This window comes from Cordyceps militaris (assembly GCF_000225605.1).
Source record: "Cordyceps militaris CM01 unplaced genomic scaffold CCM_S00002, whole genome shotgun sequence".
Lineage (NCBI taxonomy): Eukaryota > Fungi > Ascomycota > Sordariomycetes > Hypocreales > Cordycipitaceae > Cordyceps > Cordyceps militaris.
Window position 1 is genome coordinate 118,166 of NW_006271970.1, and position 11,609 is coordinate 129,774.

The 11,609-nt window shown below is 56.6% G+C and overlaps 2 protein-coding genes across 2 annotated transcripts; both read right to left on the minus strand.

The window, feature by feature from the left end:
- Window positions 1-415: 415 nt before the first annotated feature.
- On the minus strand, window positions 416-5,536 carry CCM_01969 (nuclear migration protein, putative; the record flags this gene model as incomplete). The annotated part of the gene is made up of 4 exons (XM_006667123.1): window positions 416-1,461; window positions 1,553-4,528; window positions 5,047-5,062; window positions 5,504-5,536. The coding sequence occupies 4 exons, from the start codon at window positions 5,534-5,536 to the stop codon at window positions 416-418; spliced, it is 4,071 nt and encodes a 1,356-aa protein (XP_006667186.1).
- A 4,096-nt stretch (window positions 5,537-9,632) lies between these two features.
- On the minus strand, window positions 9,633-10,490 carry CCM_01970 (haloacid dehalogenase, type II; the record flags this gene model as incomplete). Its single annotated transcript, XM_006667124.1, has 1 exon — window positions 9,633-10,490. The coding sequence occupies one exon, from the start codon at window positions 10,488-10,490 to the stop codon at window positions 9,633-9,635; it is 858 nt and encodes a 285-aa protein (XP_006667187.1).
- Window positions 10,491-11,609: the final 1,119 nt, after the last annotated feature.

Sequence of the window (11,609 nt, forward strand, 5' to 3'; positions counted from 1 at the left end):
TCATGTATTGCGTATTGCATATTGCGTATGGTGTTTCTAGTCACTTCGTCACATTGCCTCACAGAAGCCCAGCATTCGGCACGCACGAATCCGCACGATCATACTAAATGGAGAATGTCTCATTGAAACTGAAGTACAAAAAAATTGCGCGATAGATAAATGCACTTGCAGCAGCAACGTGCCAACAAAAACGCCACGCCAGTAGATTGAATAGAAAATGCTGTGATAGCTGACCACCAAATGTCCATTGGCATATATCGTCCATGTCCCGTCCCATGATGAAAAACATTTCAAGAATAAAAAATAGAAAGAATGAGAGAAAAAAGATAGGGAGTGCTGTCCTGTACATGCTAATGCACTACTGTACATCTTAGCCTCTGGCTTTCTGGTGCGTGTATACATCTATAAGAGACGATTAGAATCCCTTAAAAGGGTCGTCTCGAAAGTATTCCTCTTCGCCGGCCGTCCGGCTGCCTCCGTAAAAGTCGTCGTAGCCACGGCGGCCACTGCCTCCCCGAGCATGATGGTTGAAGCCGTCACCGTTGCGGCTGCGGCTGCGGCTGTGGCGTCTCCGATGGTCCTTGCTGCGGCGACGCACAACGTGGCGGAACTCGTCTTGCGCAGACAGCGGTGCTGCTTGGGTAGAGGCGAGCGGGCTGATAAAGGCCTCCATGCGAACCGTACCGATGGCGTCGAAAAAGTTGCCCGGCCGGCTCGACGCTTCCGACGCTCGCTCAGAGCCGCCCCACGTAGTGTTGCTGGACGCCTGCGACTGAAACATGTCCGAAGACGCCGGAGTGTTGGTCGTCGTGCTGCGACCATGGTCGTGTGAGCTGCCTAGTGGCCCCGAGAAGCCCCGAAATGACAACGGCGGAGGAACGTGCTGCTGTCCACCCGTGTTACTCCGCTTTCGTCCATGAGAAGCCGTCTGCGAGAGCTCATTGTAGCGCTGAATCATGGGAGGCTCTGCAGTATCGTGTGATGTCTCTCTGTGGTGGCTGACGGATGCCGTGCCTGTCGATGGCGGGGGACGGGAGCTTGAAACCTCACCCATGCGCGAGGAAGGCACACTTGGAACACTTGGGACACTAGGTATACTGGGTGCACTGGGAGGGCCAGCGCGGTTGGTAATAGCAGTCCTATTCTTGGCGAGGCGAATCGAGTCTCTGATGCCAGGGCGACGAGCCTTGGTCTGCGGTGGTTCGAATTCAGGGACTTGCTGTTGGTGCGGCTGCTTGACGACCAGGGGCTGGGGTGCCGACAAGTTCTCCGGCACCGCTTGCGACGAGTGGGCGAGAAAGGAAAGGGCCGTGAGCCAGAGGTAATGGCGCTCTGATGAGCCGGCGGTAAACTTCAGAGCGCGCTGGGGTGTGAGAATGAGAATGGAGCGATTAAAAATAGTTTGGGCACCCTTGGGAACGGGATTGTCGTCCTTGACGTCGAGGACGGATTGGATGGTCACTACCGCACAAACAAGGTTAGCCTATGATGCCAAACAACCACACAAGCAAGCACTGGGTAATTTCAAGGAGGAGAAGCAGGAAGAGCTTACGCTTGCGCCCCGTCTTGCCCATCAACGCGCTGCCGGAGGAGGGCTGCTTGCTGCTCCATAGGATAGACCTCTCGTACGGCGCGAGCCACACCCATCGCTTGTGACGATCGTTGCCCGTGTCGTCCTTGCCGTTGCCGTCCGGCACGCTAAACGACTTGCGACGGCGCACATATTTAAACATCCACTCGCCGACCATGGTCTGCGCAATGGCGTCGACGACGCTCGTCGCGTGGGACCCGTGCGAGGTGGACATGGGGTCCGTGTTGGCCGTGTTGTCAGTGTTGGTCGACAGCTCGTGGCGGTGCCGTTGGAAGGGCGAGCTGCCAGGCGCCTTGCCCCGAGGGGTCGTGATGTCGTTGCGCGGCAGGGGAGGCAAGCCCGGGCTCTCTGGGGCCTCGGTAGACACGGACAGGGGCGGCGGCGACCGGCTGCCGTGTCTGCGGTACCGCTGATGGCGCGGCATCGCAGTCGCCGATCGAACCCGCCGGACACTGCCGCCGTAGTAGCTGCCGCGACTGCTGCTGCCCCGGCGAAAGGCGCTGTCGGCCCGGGTAGGGCTGTATTCTTCGCTGGGCGACCCCATGAAGGAAGACGACAGCCGCTTGGAGCTGTCCCGGAGCGGGATCGGGAACGGGGGGTTGCGGCCGTCGGGCAGGCTCGGGCTGCGAGATCTAGTCTGCTGGCTCGCGATGGAGCCGTTGATCATGGCGTGCTTCCGGATATCGCTCGAGCGACTGGAGCTGTTGCCATGGCCGGGGTATTTCTCGAGCGGCTTGCTCAGCTTGCGCCTATGACTGCGGCTGCCGGCGTCCATATCTGACGGCACAGTGCTACCGTAGACATCGGTGCCATACACCTTGGCAGAGCCACCGACCGCGTGCTTGAAGACGGCTTGCTCTGGGGAAGTCGTCGCCATGCCAAACGAGTTGCGCTTTATGGGACGCCCCGTCTTGGAGTGAGGTCGCGGCGCTGAGAGCGCAGTGCGGTACTCGGAATCACTCAGGTCAACTTCACCGAATTCCTCCGCCTCATCAGAGCTTTGTGTTTCAAAGCCCGCAAATAGCCCGCCGTGTCGTCGGCTGCCACTCAGCCTGATATTCTCTACATCATCGTGGTGGAGATAGGAGGCGAGGGCATCCTCTTCGTCTCCCGCCATAGAAATGGGCGATGATGGCAAGTCTGTCGCCGTCTTGGTGAGGCGGCGGGGGTTGCGTGGCGGGAGATTGCCAGGCACTGGCGTAAAGCTCTTCCCACGGTCAACTCCATCCTTGTTGGGAGACGTCGGTCGCGAAGAGATGGCAGAGGGCTGGAGGTGGGGTGGCAACGTAGCCAGTCTCTTGTCTACCTGGATGCCTTCGGTCTGGACAGACGCTTCGACCATGGGCACAGCATAGGAGATGTTGACTTGACAGCCAAAGTTCTTCATGTAAGGCGGCAGCATGGGCGATCTGGGGGTAGTCGGCCTGCTGGTGGGCGGCTGCACGCTGATACTGGGAATGGGCATGGCAGTCATAGGCGGCGTCAGGGGAGGCACAATGTTGAGAACAGGCGTCTCCGGCTTGTCCGTCTGCGTCGCGGCTGACACCATCGTCGGCTCAATTTCTTCTGGGGGAGGCGTTGCGGGCTCAAAGACCGCCTTTGGTGTTCGCGGCGGGCTAAGTGGCGTCTCGACCGTTTGTGCGGCAGCCGAGACCATGTGTCGCTGCTGAACATGGTCCACGGCAGCAGGTTTACCAGGCCAGGAGACGACGGGCTGGACTCGTTTGCGACGCTGGTTGGCCTCGATCTCGTTGACGATGCGGCTGACCGTTTCCGCCTCGGCCTTGCGCGACGCCTCCAGCTTGGGCGAGGGCGGCGGGGAGAACTGCACACCAGTGTCTCTGTAACTTGGGGGAGGCGCAATCGAAGCAGATGGCTCTTCGTCCTCGCCTTGCAGGATGCCGAGAACATTGGGGTTGAAAAACAGACGTGAGCGGGCAGCGCTGCCAGGCCGGCCGAGGCTTTCCACACTCCAATCTCTGCGATGCCTTCTGCCGATGGGCGCCGTGTCGCGACTGACAGTGCGCTTGTGGCGCGGACTTGAAAAGACACTCTCGGTAGCCGCGGCATCGCTGTCCTCGTCGTCCAGATTGAGCTCATCCGCCAAGCACGCTCCGTTCGCATTGGCTGGCCCGGGGCTGTTGAGAAGCGAGTAACGGATGCTGCCCGTCATGCTCATGGTGCGGATGCTGGCGCCGTCGTTTTCTTTTGGCGCCATGTCCGGTTCGTCATTGAGCTCTTCCTGGGCATCTTGGTAGGCGGCGACTTCATCGAGAATCGTCTTGAGGCGGGTTTCGGAGATGTGGATTTTGCGGTCGTACTTGCGCCTCTCGTCCTCCCAATCGTCCTTTTCCTTGGCCCACTGCTCGTGCACGCGCTGAGACTCGTCTTCCAGGCTGCGAATCTTTTTCTGCGCGGCGTCCCATCGCTTCTTGTTCTCTGCGATGGACTCGACGGCGTCGTCCCGCTCACGCGCGAGTTCACCAAGAGCAGACGACGTTCCTCCTTCGAGAAGAGAGAGCTGGCGTTTGAGAGAGCGGCTCTCCTTGCTGAGCGTGGCGAAGCTTGCCTGCAGCGATTCGTTCTCCTCCTTTGTGGAAAACAGGCATCCCTCGAGACTCTCAATGAGTTTGGTCTTGTCCTCCTGATCTCTGCGTAGGGTAAGAATCTCGGAGACCAGGTTGGCGTGGAGAGTGGGCGTAAATCGCCGAGGGTCCAGAATACTAATCGACTCGTCCATGCTGGTGTCGCGGGAGGAGCGCTTGGCGGCTTTGTCTGCGACGGCGGGGGAAATGGACCTGTTTGGGGGCGTCTTGGATCTCCGGCGTGACTTGACGGACCTCGAAGATGACCTGCGATTCGCTTCGCGGGCAGCGAGATTGCCCGCCTTCTCGTTCTCCGTCTCCCACTCACCCATTTTGGCAATGCGTGGTGAGACTACGGCCAACGAGGTCAGAGGAGAAGAAAGACAACCTAGATTCAACCCAAGGTGTATTCCTCTTTTGTTACTCTGCCTAGCGCCTCAGTAACCTAGTTTCGAGGCAAGACAATCAGCGGGGGTGGACCGGGAGGGTTGCAAGCCACCAAAGATCCCTGCAGACGTAGGTGAGGACTTGCAACTGCGACAAGGTCCACTCGGCAATGGCGCATTAACCAGTCAACTGGAGCGTTGTTAGCGTATTTCGATTGGGAAAGAGAAGCCGCTGCGAAGGAAAATAAGAAGCAACGTTTTCTGGCGGCCAGGACGAGCTAGGTCGACTTACAAGTGGCAATAGGACAGCTAGCGCGCCGCGGATAGGGCGCTGAGAAAAAGAAAAGGGACGCCTTTGCCGTTTTCTGCAGCGGTGAAGGAAACTTTTTGTAACTGGTCAATTGTTAGCTGAATGGGTATAAATGACAATGAGTGACAGCAGTGTAGAGGTTCATGCGCGGCCAGGAAGGGAAGCATCACTTACGCACGCTCGCTCGAGTCTGGAAAAGAAAGAATATGGGCACGTCTCAGAGGCTCGGTCCGGAGTCGAGGCAAAAGGGGGTCGTGTCGTGGGCGTCGATGGTCTGCAGAAAATATTCGGAAAAGGAAAGCGAGCAAGGACAATATGAGATTGTAGAATTGGGCGATGTTGGGTTCGAGAATTGCGCGAACGACAAGCAAGAAGCCAAACGGGTTTTTAATCGCGGCCGGCGCAGTGATGTTCGGGTATCATAGGTTGAGGCAACGCGAGCAGTGACCAGACGTTTCGGCAGCACAGCAAAAGCGATTGAACGATGGGGGGGAGGATAACAAAGGCCCCGAATCAAGAGAGAAACATTCTGGAGCACTGGGAGCCAAAGAGTCAGTTGCAACGGTCGGCAAATCGAGACATGTCAAAGAGTCGTAAGAGTCGTGCTGGTGGGCTGCCGGGGACGACTCACAGAAAGACAGTCAAAGATGCAGAACAGAGGCATCCCGCAGCCGAAAGAAAGAATGGTAGCTTTTTCAAAACGCCCGAATCTAATCCGACAGCGCGACGGGGTCGCAGCACAAGGTAATAAGAAAAAAAAAAGAGGAAAAAGAAGAAGGAGAAGAGAGGCAAGAGGGAAGCTCTGGCGAAATTGGGCCGAACTAGGCGTTTGGCCCTTGTTTGGTGGGAGCTAGGCTGCTTGGTAGCACTTTTTTGAGTGGGCAGCTTGCCATGGGCATAGGGGGGGATAACGAGTTGACAAGGCAAGTTGACGAGACTAAATAATTACTAATACTGGTAGTTGAGTCGTAGTTGAACATTCATCATTCATGCGATGGACATGTAGTTACTCCTACCATGGTCCATGATACATGTCGGCACGGAGCAGCTTGCTTACTACGGATACAGGTCCAAACTCTTGACCAGTACGAATCGCGAATTATTCAGAGGCCGTCTCATATACATGATGCTTCTCCCTTTTTCTTTGTGGTGGTCATCTCGCTGCAGCCACGACTTGTTACAGTCAGTACTCACTCAGTGTTTATCAAGGGATAATCATCAAGGACGTGCTCATGATGTTATTTTAATTTCTGCAGGGATTGACTCCATGATGCTGTTCCTGAACCATGCCGGGATTCATGGGGGACCCGGACGTGCCACGGCCCAACCTAGGCCAGTCACCTGCAGCAAAACCCGACAAGACAATGGCACATGTACCAGTACGTCGTTGATGGCAAGATGGTTCCTGACCACGGTCCACGCAATGAATGGCGTCCTTGCCCCGGTCACAGTAGTGGCGGTCCCCGGTCGCAGTACAAATGAAGTTCCACCAGCTTCCTGCCAAACGGGCCGCTCGACAAGGATCTTGTGATGACTGACGCTCTTATCCAGTGTCTTGCCCAGCCTGTCGGAAGCCATCCGCCTCAATTGCGTCCGTGGTTGGCGTCCCTTTACCAATCAGTGGCATGACCTCTCTCCGCCGACTACCATACTCACTACCAGCGACGGCCTGCTCGGCACATGCTAGAGATCGGTTTATGTTCCTCGAGAGTAATCGCAACGCACGATTGTCTAACCATTGGTAGCCAATAAATGCTGTCCGAGTTGGGCATAATAAGACACAAAACGGCCTGGTTTCTGACCCTGAGCCACGCAGCGAATCAAGCAAGCGTTGTGCCTAATCTCGTTCTTGTGCAATCCCTGCATGGTTCTTCATTTATTGCACATGCAAGGCCAATCACACCACCCCTGTCCGAGACGGCTAGCAACTTGCCAATTCCCTTCCTTGTTCGCTGATGACGGAGCGGCGGGGGAAAAGCCAGTGGACCCAGCATCGTTGGGTCTCAGCTCATTGTGAACCGTGGCCACTCGATTTTGTGGAGGTCCAAGAGACGATGACTATCAGTATCAAAAAGCCCTGGTTGTGCAGCGCAGGGGTGAAGTTGGCGGAGGACCCGGGCACTTTGTCTTGCTCATGCAGCCTGAATCGAGCAACTCATCATGCATTTGTTTTGGGGGGAGGGGGCGGGAGGAGTTTCCCAACTTGAGTATCCCCGTACTCCGTATCATTAACCGAAGATAAACCACATGCGATGGCGTCGAAGATGTTAGTTACTGAAGAATTGGCCAAACTAAGAACCACTAGACGACGACGCGAAGCAACCCTACTAAAACCTTGTGAAATTTAAACTGGGGAAAAACCTGGAAATCCTCGGGAAGCTAACTATGTATGCTGTCAATGGTTCTCTGGTGAAGAAAGAAAAAAAAATCCGAGCCCACCACACCACGGTTGGTCCTGCCTCGGGCTAGGGACCGGCCCGGGTGCTCGGGGCGAAGCAAATCTTTCGCAACAAGGAGGGGGAAAAGGGGAGCATGCTGGCACCCAACCATATCGTGTGGCGTCCTTTTGCCGTCCCCCTTTGCCATCTCCAGCTTGTTTCAAATGTTTAAAAATAACGTCCGAATCTAGAAGGAACCTGTGTCGCTCCCTGGCGACCAGGAGGTGGAGGAAGTGACGAGAGCAACCGGAGGGGGATACTTTGTCGGGAAAAAGCAAGGGGAAAAAAGGAAAAAAAGGAAAGAAAAAAAAGGACAGCACATCGAAGTTGAGCGGCCGCGGCCCGTTTGGGGCCTTTTGGTCAAGTCGACTTCCCGCAGATCCACAAGCCATGAGGCGCTCTCCACGGGTCCTAGCGCAAGCCACGCGCGGCGCGAAAAACGGACAAACTGCTGGTTCTATTTTCCAAGCTGATTCATTTATTATCATTCGAACAAATGGAAAATAGAACCTGTCTCGGAGAAGCGCCGGCGGGCGGGAGGCTCGGCCTCTCAGTGGTTGCTTGTCACTGATCGCGACGGCCAGCCATGACTCCAGCATCAGAAATTGCTTCACAAAACCTGCTTAGCTGGACTTTGAACTTTTTTTTTTTTTCTTCCAACTAGCCTCCAAGCCACTGGATACACAAGACGCACGGAATGACCTTCCGGGACCAATGCTGACCCAGCATGCGACAGAATGGAGGCGGTATTATACTGTAATACAAAAGCTCGCCAAGTTGTCATCCGTGCTTTTTTGTTCCCCTTCTTTTGCTAACTAACTTTAGCTCCGTGTGTCATTGGTTCCATGCAGCCATCACTCGCATTGACTGCACGGCATGAACAAATGTACAACATGCGACCGTAGCATCCACGACGGAGTATAGGCTCTGCTCGTCTTTACAGGTGTCTTGCCAAGGGGAGATAGTTACTCGTACCATGCGCTGGATCACCCTCGTCGATCAGGTTGGACTACCGTTATCCGTGGTTGCTGATAGCGACTTGGTACCGATCATCATCCATCTCGCTTCCCCGGATGCAACTGCTCGGTACACGTGCAGGGACGTGGGCGCTGCTATTTAATTTTGGTACCAGTCCAACAGTCCTTGGCAATTTCCATTGATTTCCGTGGGTTTTGTGGCGGTCTTGTACAAGGCGATTTTTTTTTCTTTTTCTTCTTGTCATCTCGACATCGTTTCATCTCGTTTTCTTGAGATGGATCGCGACAGCCCTTCTTCATCCTCCTTTATAATTTAGGTCCCGCGTGCTGGTCCACGTGCTCCCAACTGCCGAGCGAGCGAAGATGGCGCACATGTACATATAACCAACTAGTTATTTTGTAATGACCTGCTCGATCAGCCTTTCAGCGATGCGTGGATACCCAAAGCCCCTTGATTCGCTCCTGTGTTCAAGCCCATCATCCGCCCAGCCGCTGAATCCAAGCCCAACACAAGAACATTGAAAAGCCCAGCAGGGGTAGCCAGAATGGTGAAATGACAATGGGCGAGCAACAAAAAGCCTCGTGGCTCAATATGCGCATGAAAATCTAGAGTGTCGCCACCGTCACAGCGCCGCCCCTCCTCGTGGCGGGTCGCCCTCCATGAATTTCTTCACTGATTTGACTGGCAAGGGAAAAAAAACGCTCAGATTTTTACTTTATGAGATCGCCGGCCGATGTACCCTCTTATGCAACCCGCAACCTTGTTTCGATTTGTTATTGTCTGCGCGTTGTCGCGTAACTGGGCGTCGGAGACGGAGACAAATAAACGGCGCCTACGGGGGTATGGATACCCGTTTTTTGCATTTTGTATTCTATTTTTTTAAAAGGCGCCTTTTGCCAAGAAACGTACCAATCACTGTATCTCTTATTTTCAGCTGGTGCAATGAAATGAGCCTCGTGTTACAGATAGATGGCGCTTGGACGTCCACCCTGCCACCCTGGGGCTGCAGGAAATGCTGCCATTGTGCGCCAACATCGTCTCGGGCCTTTCTCCAGTGGCGCTGTTTAGTCCTGCCTTGTTTTGTTTTTCCGGATGCATAATCGTCCAATCTATCTGACATGTTTCATTGCATCGTCTCATGTCTAGCGTCGAGCCGACAGCTTTTATGATGTAGGGTAGGATGGTAGGACGTGCACCTTGAATTGTCTGCGTAGACGGATGACAAAGTCGTAAATCATGCTGAAATAATGTCAAATCAACATGTATCATCACCAAGCCGAGACTTGAGTTTATAGGTTTGGTAAATGTAGGACTACTGGATCCCATAGGTCGGGAGTCACCTTGCTATGCCCTCAGCTCCTCAAGCCGCTCCGCCAGCGCGACAAACCCATCCTCATCCCCGCTGATCCAAAGATCAACCCACGTCCTCGCCTCAGCGAGCTTGTCCGCATCCCACTGCTCCTCTCCGCGCCTCTCCACGTACACGGTCCGTAACCCAACGTCCCTCGCCGCCTCCAGATCCGCCATGTGCGCCGCGACCATGGCGACCTCGCGCGGCTGCAAGCCCAGCGCCGCGGCCGCGCCGAGGTACGTCTCCGGCGCGGGCTTGTACGCCCGCAACGACTCGGCGCAAAACAGGTGCTGAAAGCCGAGCTCCCCAAAGTCGTTTAGATCCCGCACCAAACCGGTGCTGCCGTTGCTCAGCGTCGCCGTCTGCAGATGCAGCGGCGGCGCCGCGAGCCTCTCCAGCCCCGGCACCGTGTCGGGCCAGGGCGCGAGGCGGTGCCAGACCATGCTCAGCGACGCGCGCTCGGCGTCGGCGAACAGCCCCGCGAGCTGCCACTCGTCCAGCAGACGCTCCAGGCTGGCGCGCAGGTGCGCCTCGGTGGTGGGAAACGCGGCGGCGGCGTCGTGCACGCCGGCGCGCGCCTGCGACCGCACAAAGCGCCAGTACGCGGCACGCCAGGCGTCGGCGAAGCGCGCCGTCCACGGCTCCCCGTCGGGCGCGTGGTCGGCGCCGAGGTGCTCGAGGCGCGCGCGCAGCGCGGCAGACGGGGCGCCGCGGTCCCGGGTGCGCAGCTTGCGGTGGACGCGCAGCTCCAGCTCGTCCGTGACCGAGGTGCGCCAGTCGACGGTCGTGCCAAAGACGTCAAAGGCGAGCGCCTTGATGGAGATGAGCGGTGAAAGGGCGCTTGGAGACATGATGCTGCGTGAGTTGATGCGTGTTGCGGATGAGGGGCGGTCGATGATGTCGTCATATGGTGTAGTTATAAGAGCTGGGCCGGTGACTCAGTACGGCACGACATTTTTAGTGTGAGACGGCGACTAAATAATCATGATGGCGGCACTAATGACGAGCTTGACGCTGACAAACGCACCCGGCTTTATGATGAGGCTCAATTCGGCTGACTGAATCATTCGGGGAGACACCGTGGCGGTGACGAAGCAATGCACTCAGATCGACACCTAAATGCCTAGTATGCTATCAGTGTAGAAATGCACGGCGTCCTGTTGGCCAACTGATAGGGAGCTGGGCTTTGCTTGGTTGCCTCTCGAGCGGGGAAGACGATAAAAGATTGCACCCCTTCATTAATCAGTCATCACGTATTTCGTTTCATTTGTGGCGTATTGGACAGCAGCAATAGCTGCATCTCGCCCCCCCCGCGGCCACCCCGCCATGCAACTAAATTATCCCCAGCCGGAACGCAGTTGCACCTCTCGTTGCGTCTCGGTTACTTACATTCGTCTTTGATGCGGCCTCGAAAATCAACGCCGGCCGCGCTCGCGGATAGGCAACAGCAGCCCGGGGGCGGCGGGCGGCAGCGGAAATGGCACCCCCGTGTCTTTACCGGCTGCCTCAACTGTCGCAGGAGACACGTCAAGTGCGACGAGCAGACGCCGTCGTGCGCCAACTGCGCGCGGCTCAACATGCCGTGCACCTTTAGCCTGACCTTTGTCCCGCTGTGCGTGGACCGCAGCACGTTGATGGTCCGACCGACGACGACTGGCGGTGAGGCGGCGGACACGGCCTCGTCGTCACCACTGCCCGACTCCGCGCCGCATTGCAGACACGCCGTGTCAGCAACACCACGAAGCCCTCACAGCCACCGCGCGCGTCCGCCCGGCCTGCCGGCGCAGGTCCAAGGCACGCAAAACGCGCTGTACTACCAGCACTACCTCGCCACCGTGTCGACGCTGCTCATCATCTTCGACACGCCGTCCAACAGCAACCCGTACCGGCTGCTGCTCGGGCTCGTCGGGCACCGGCACGCGCCGCTTCTGCAGCGCACCATGGAGGCGCTCGGCGCCATGCACCTCGCG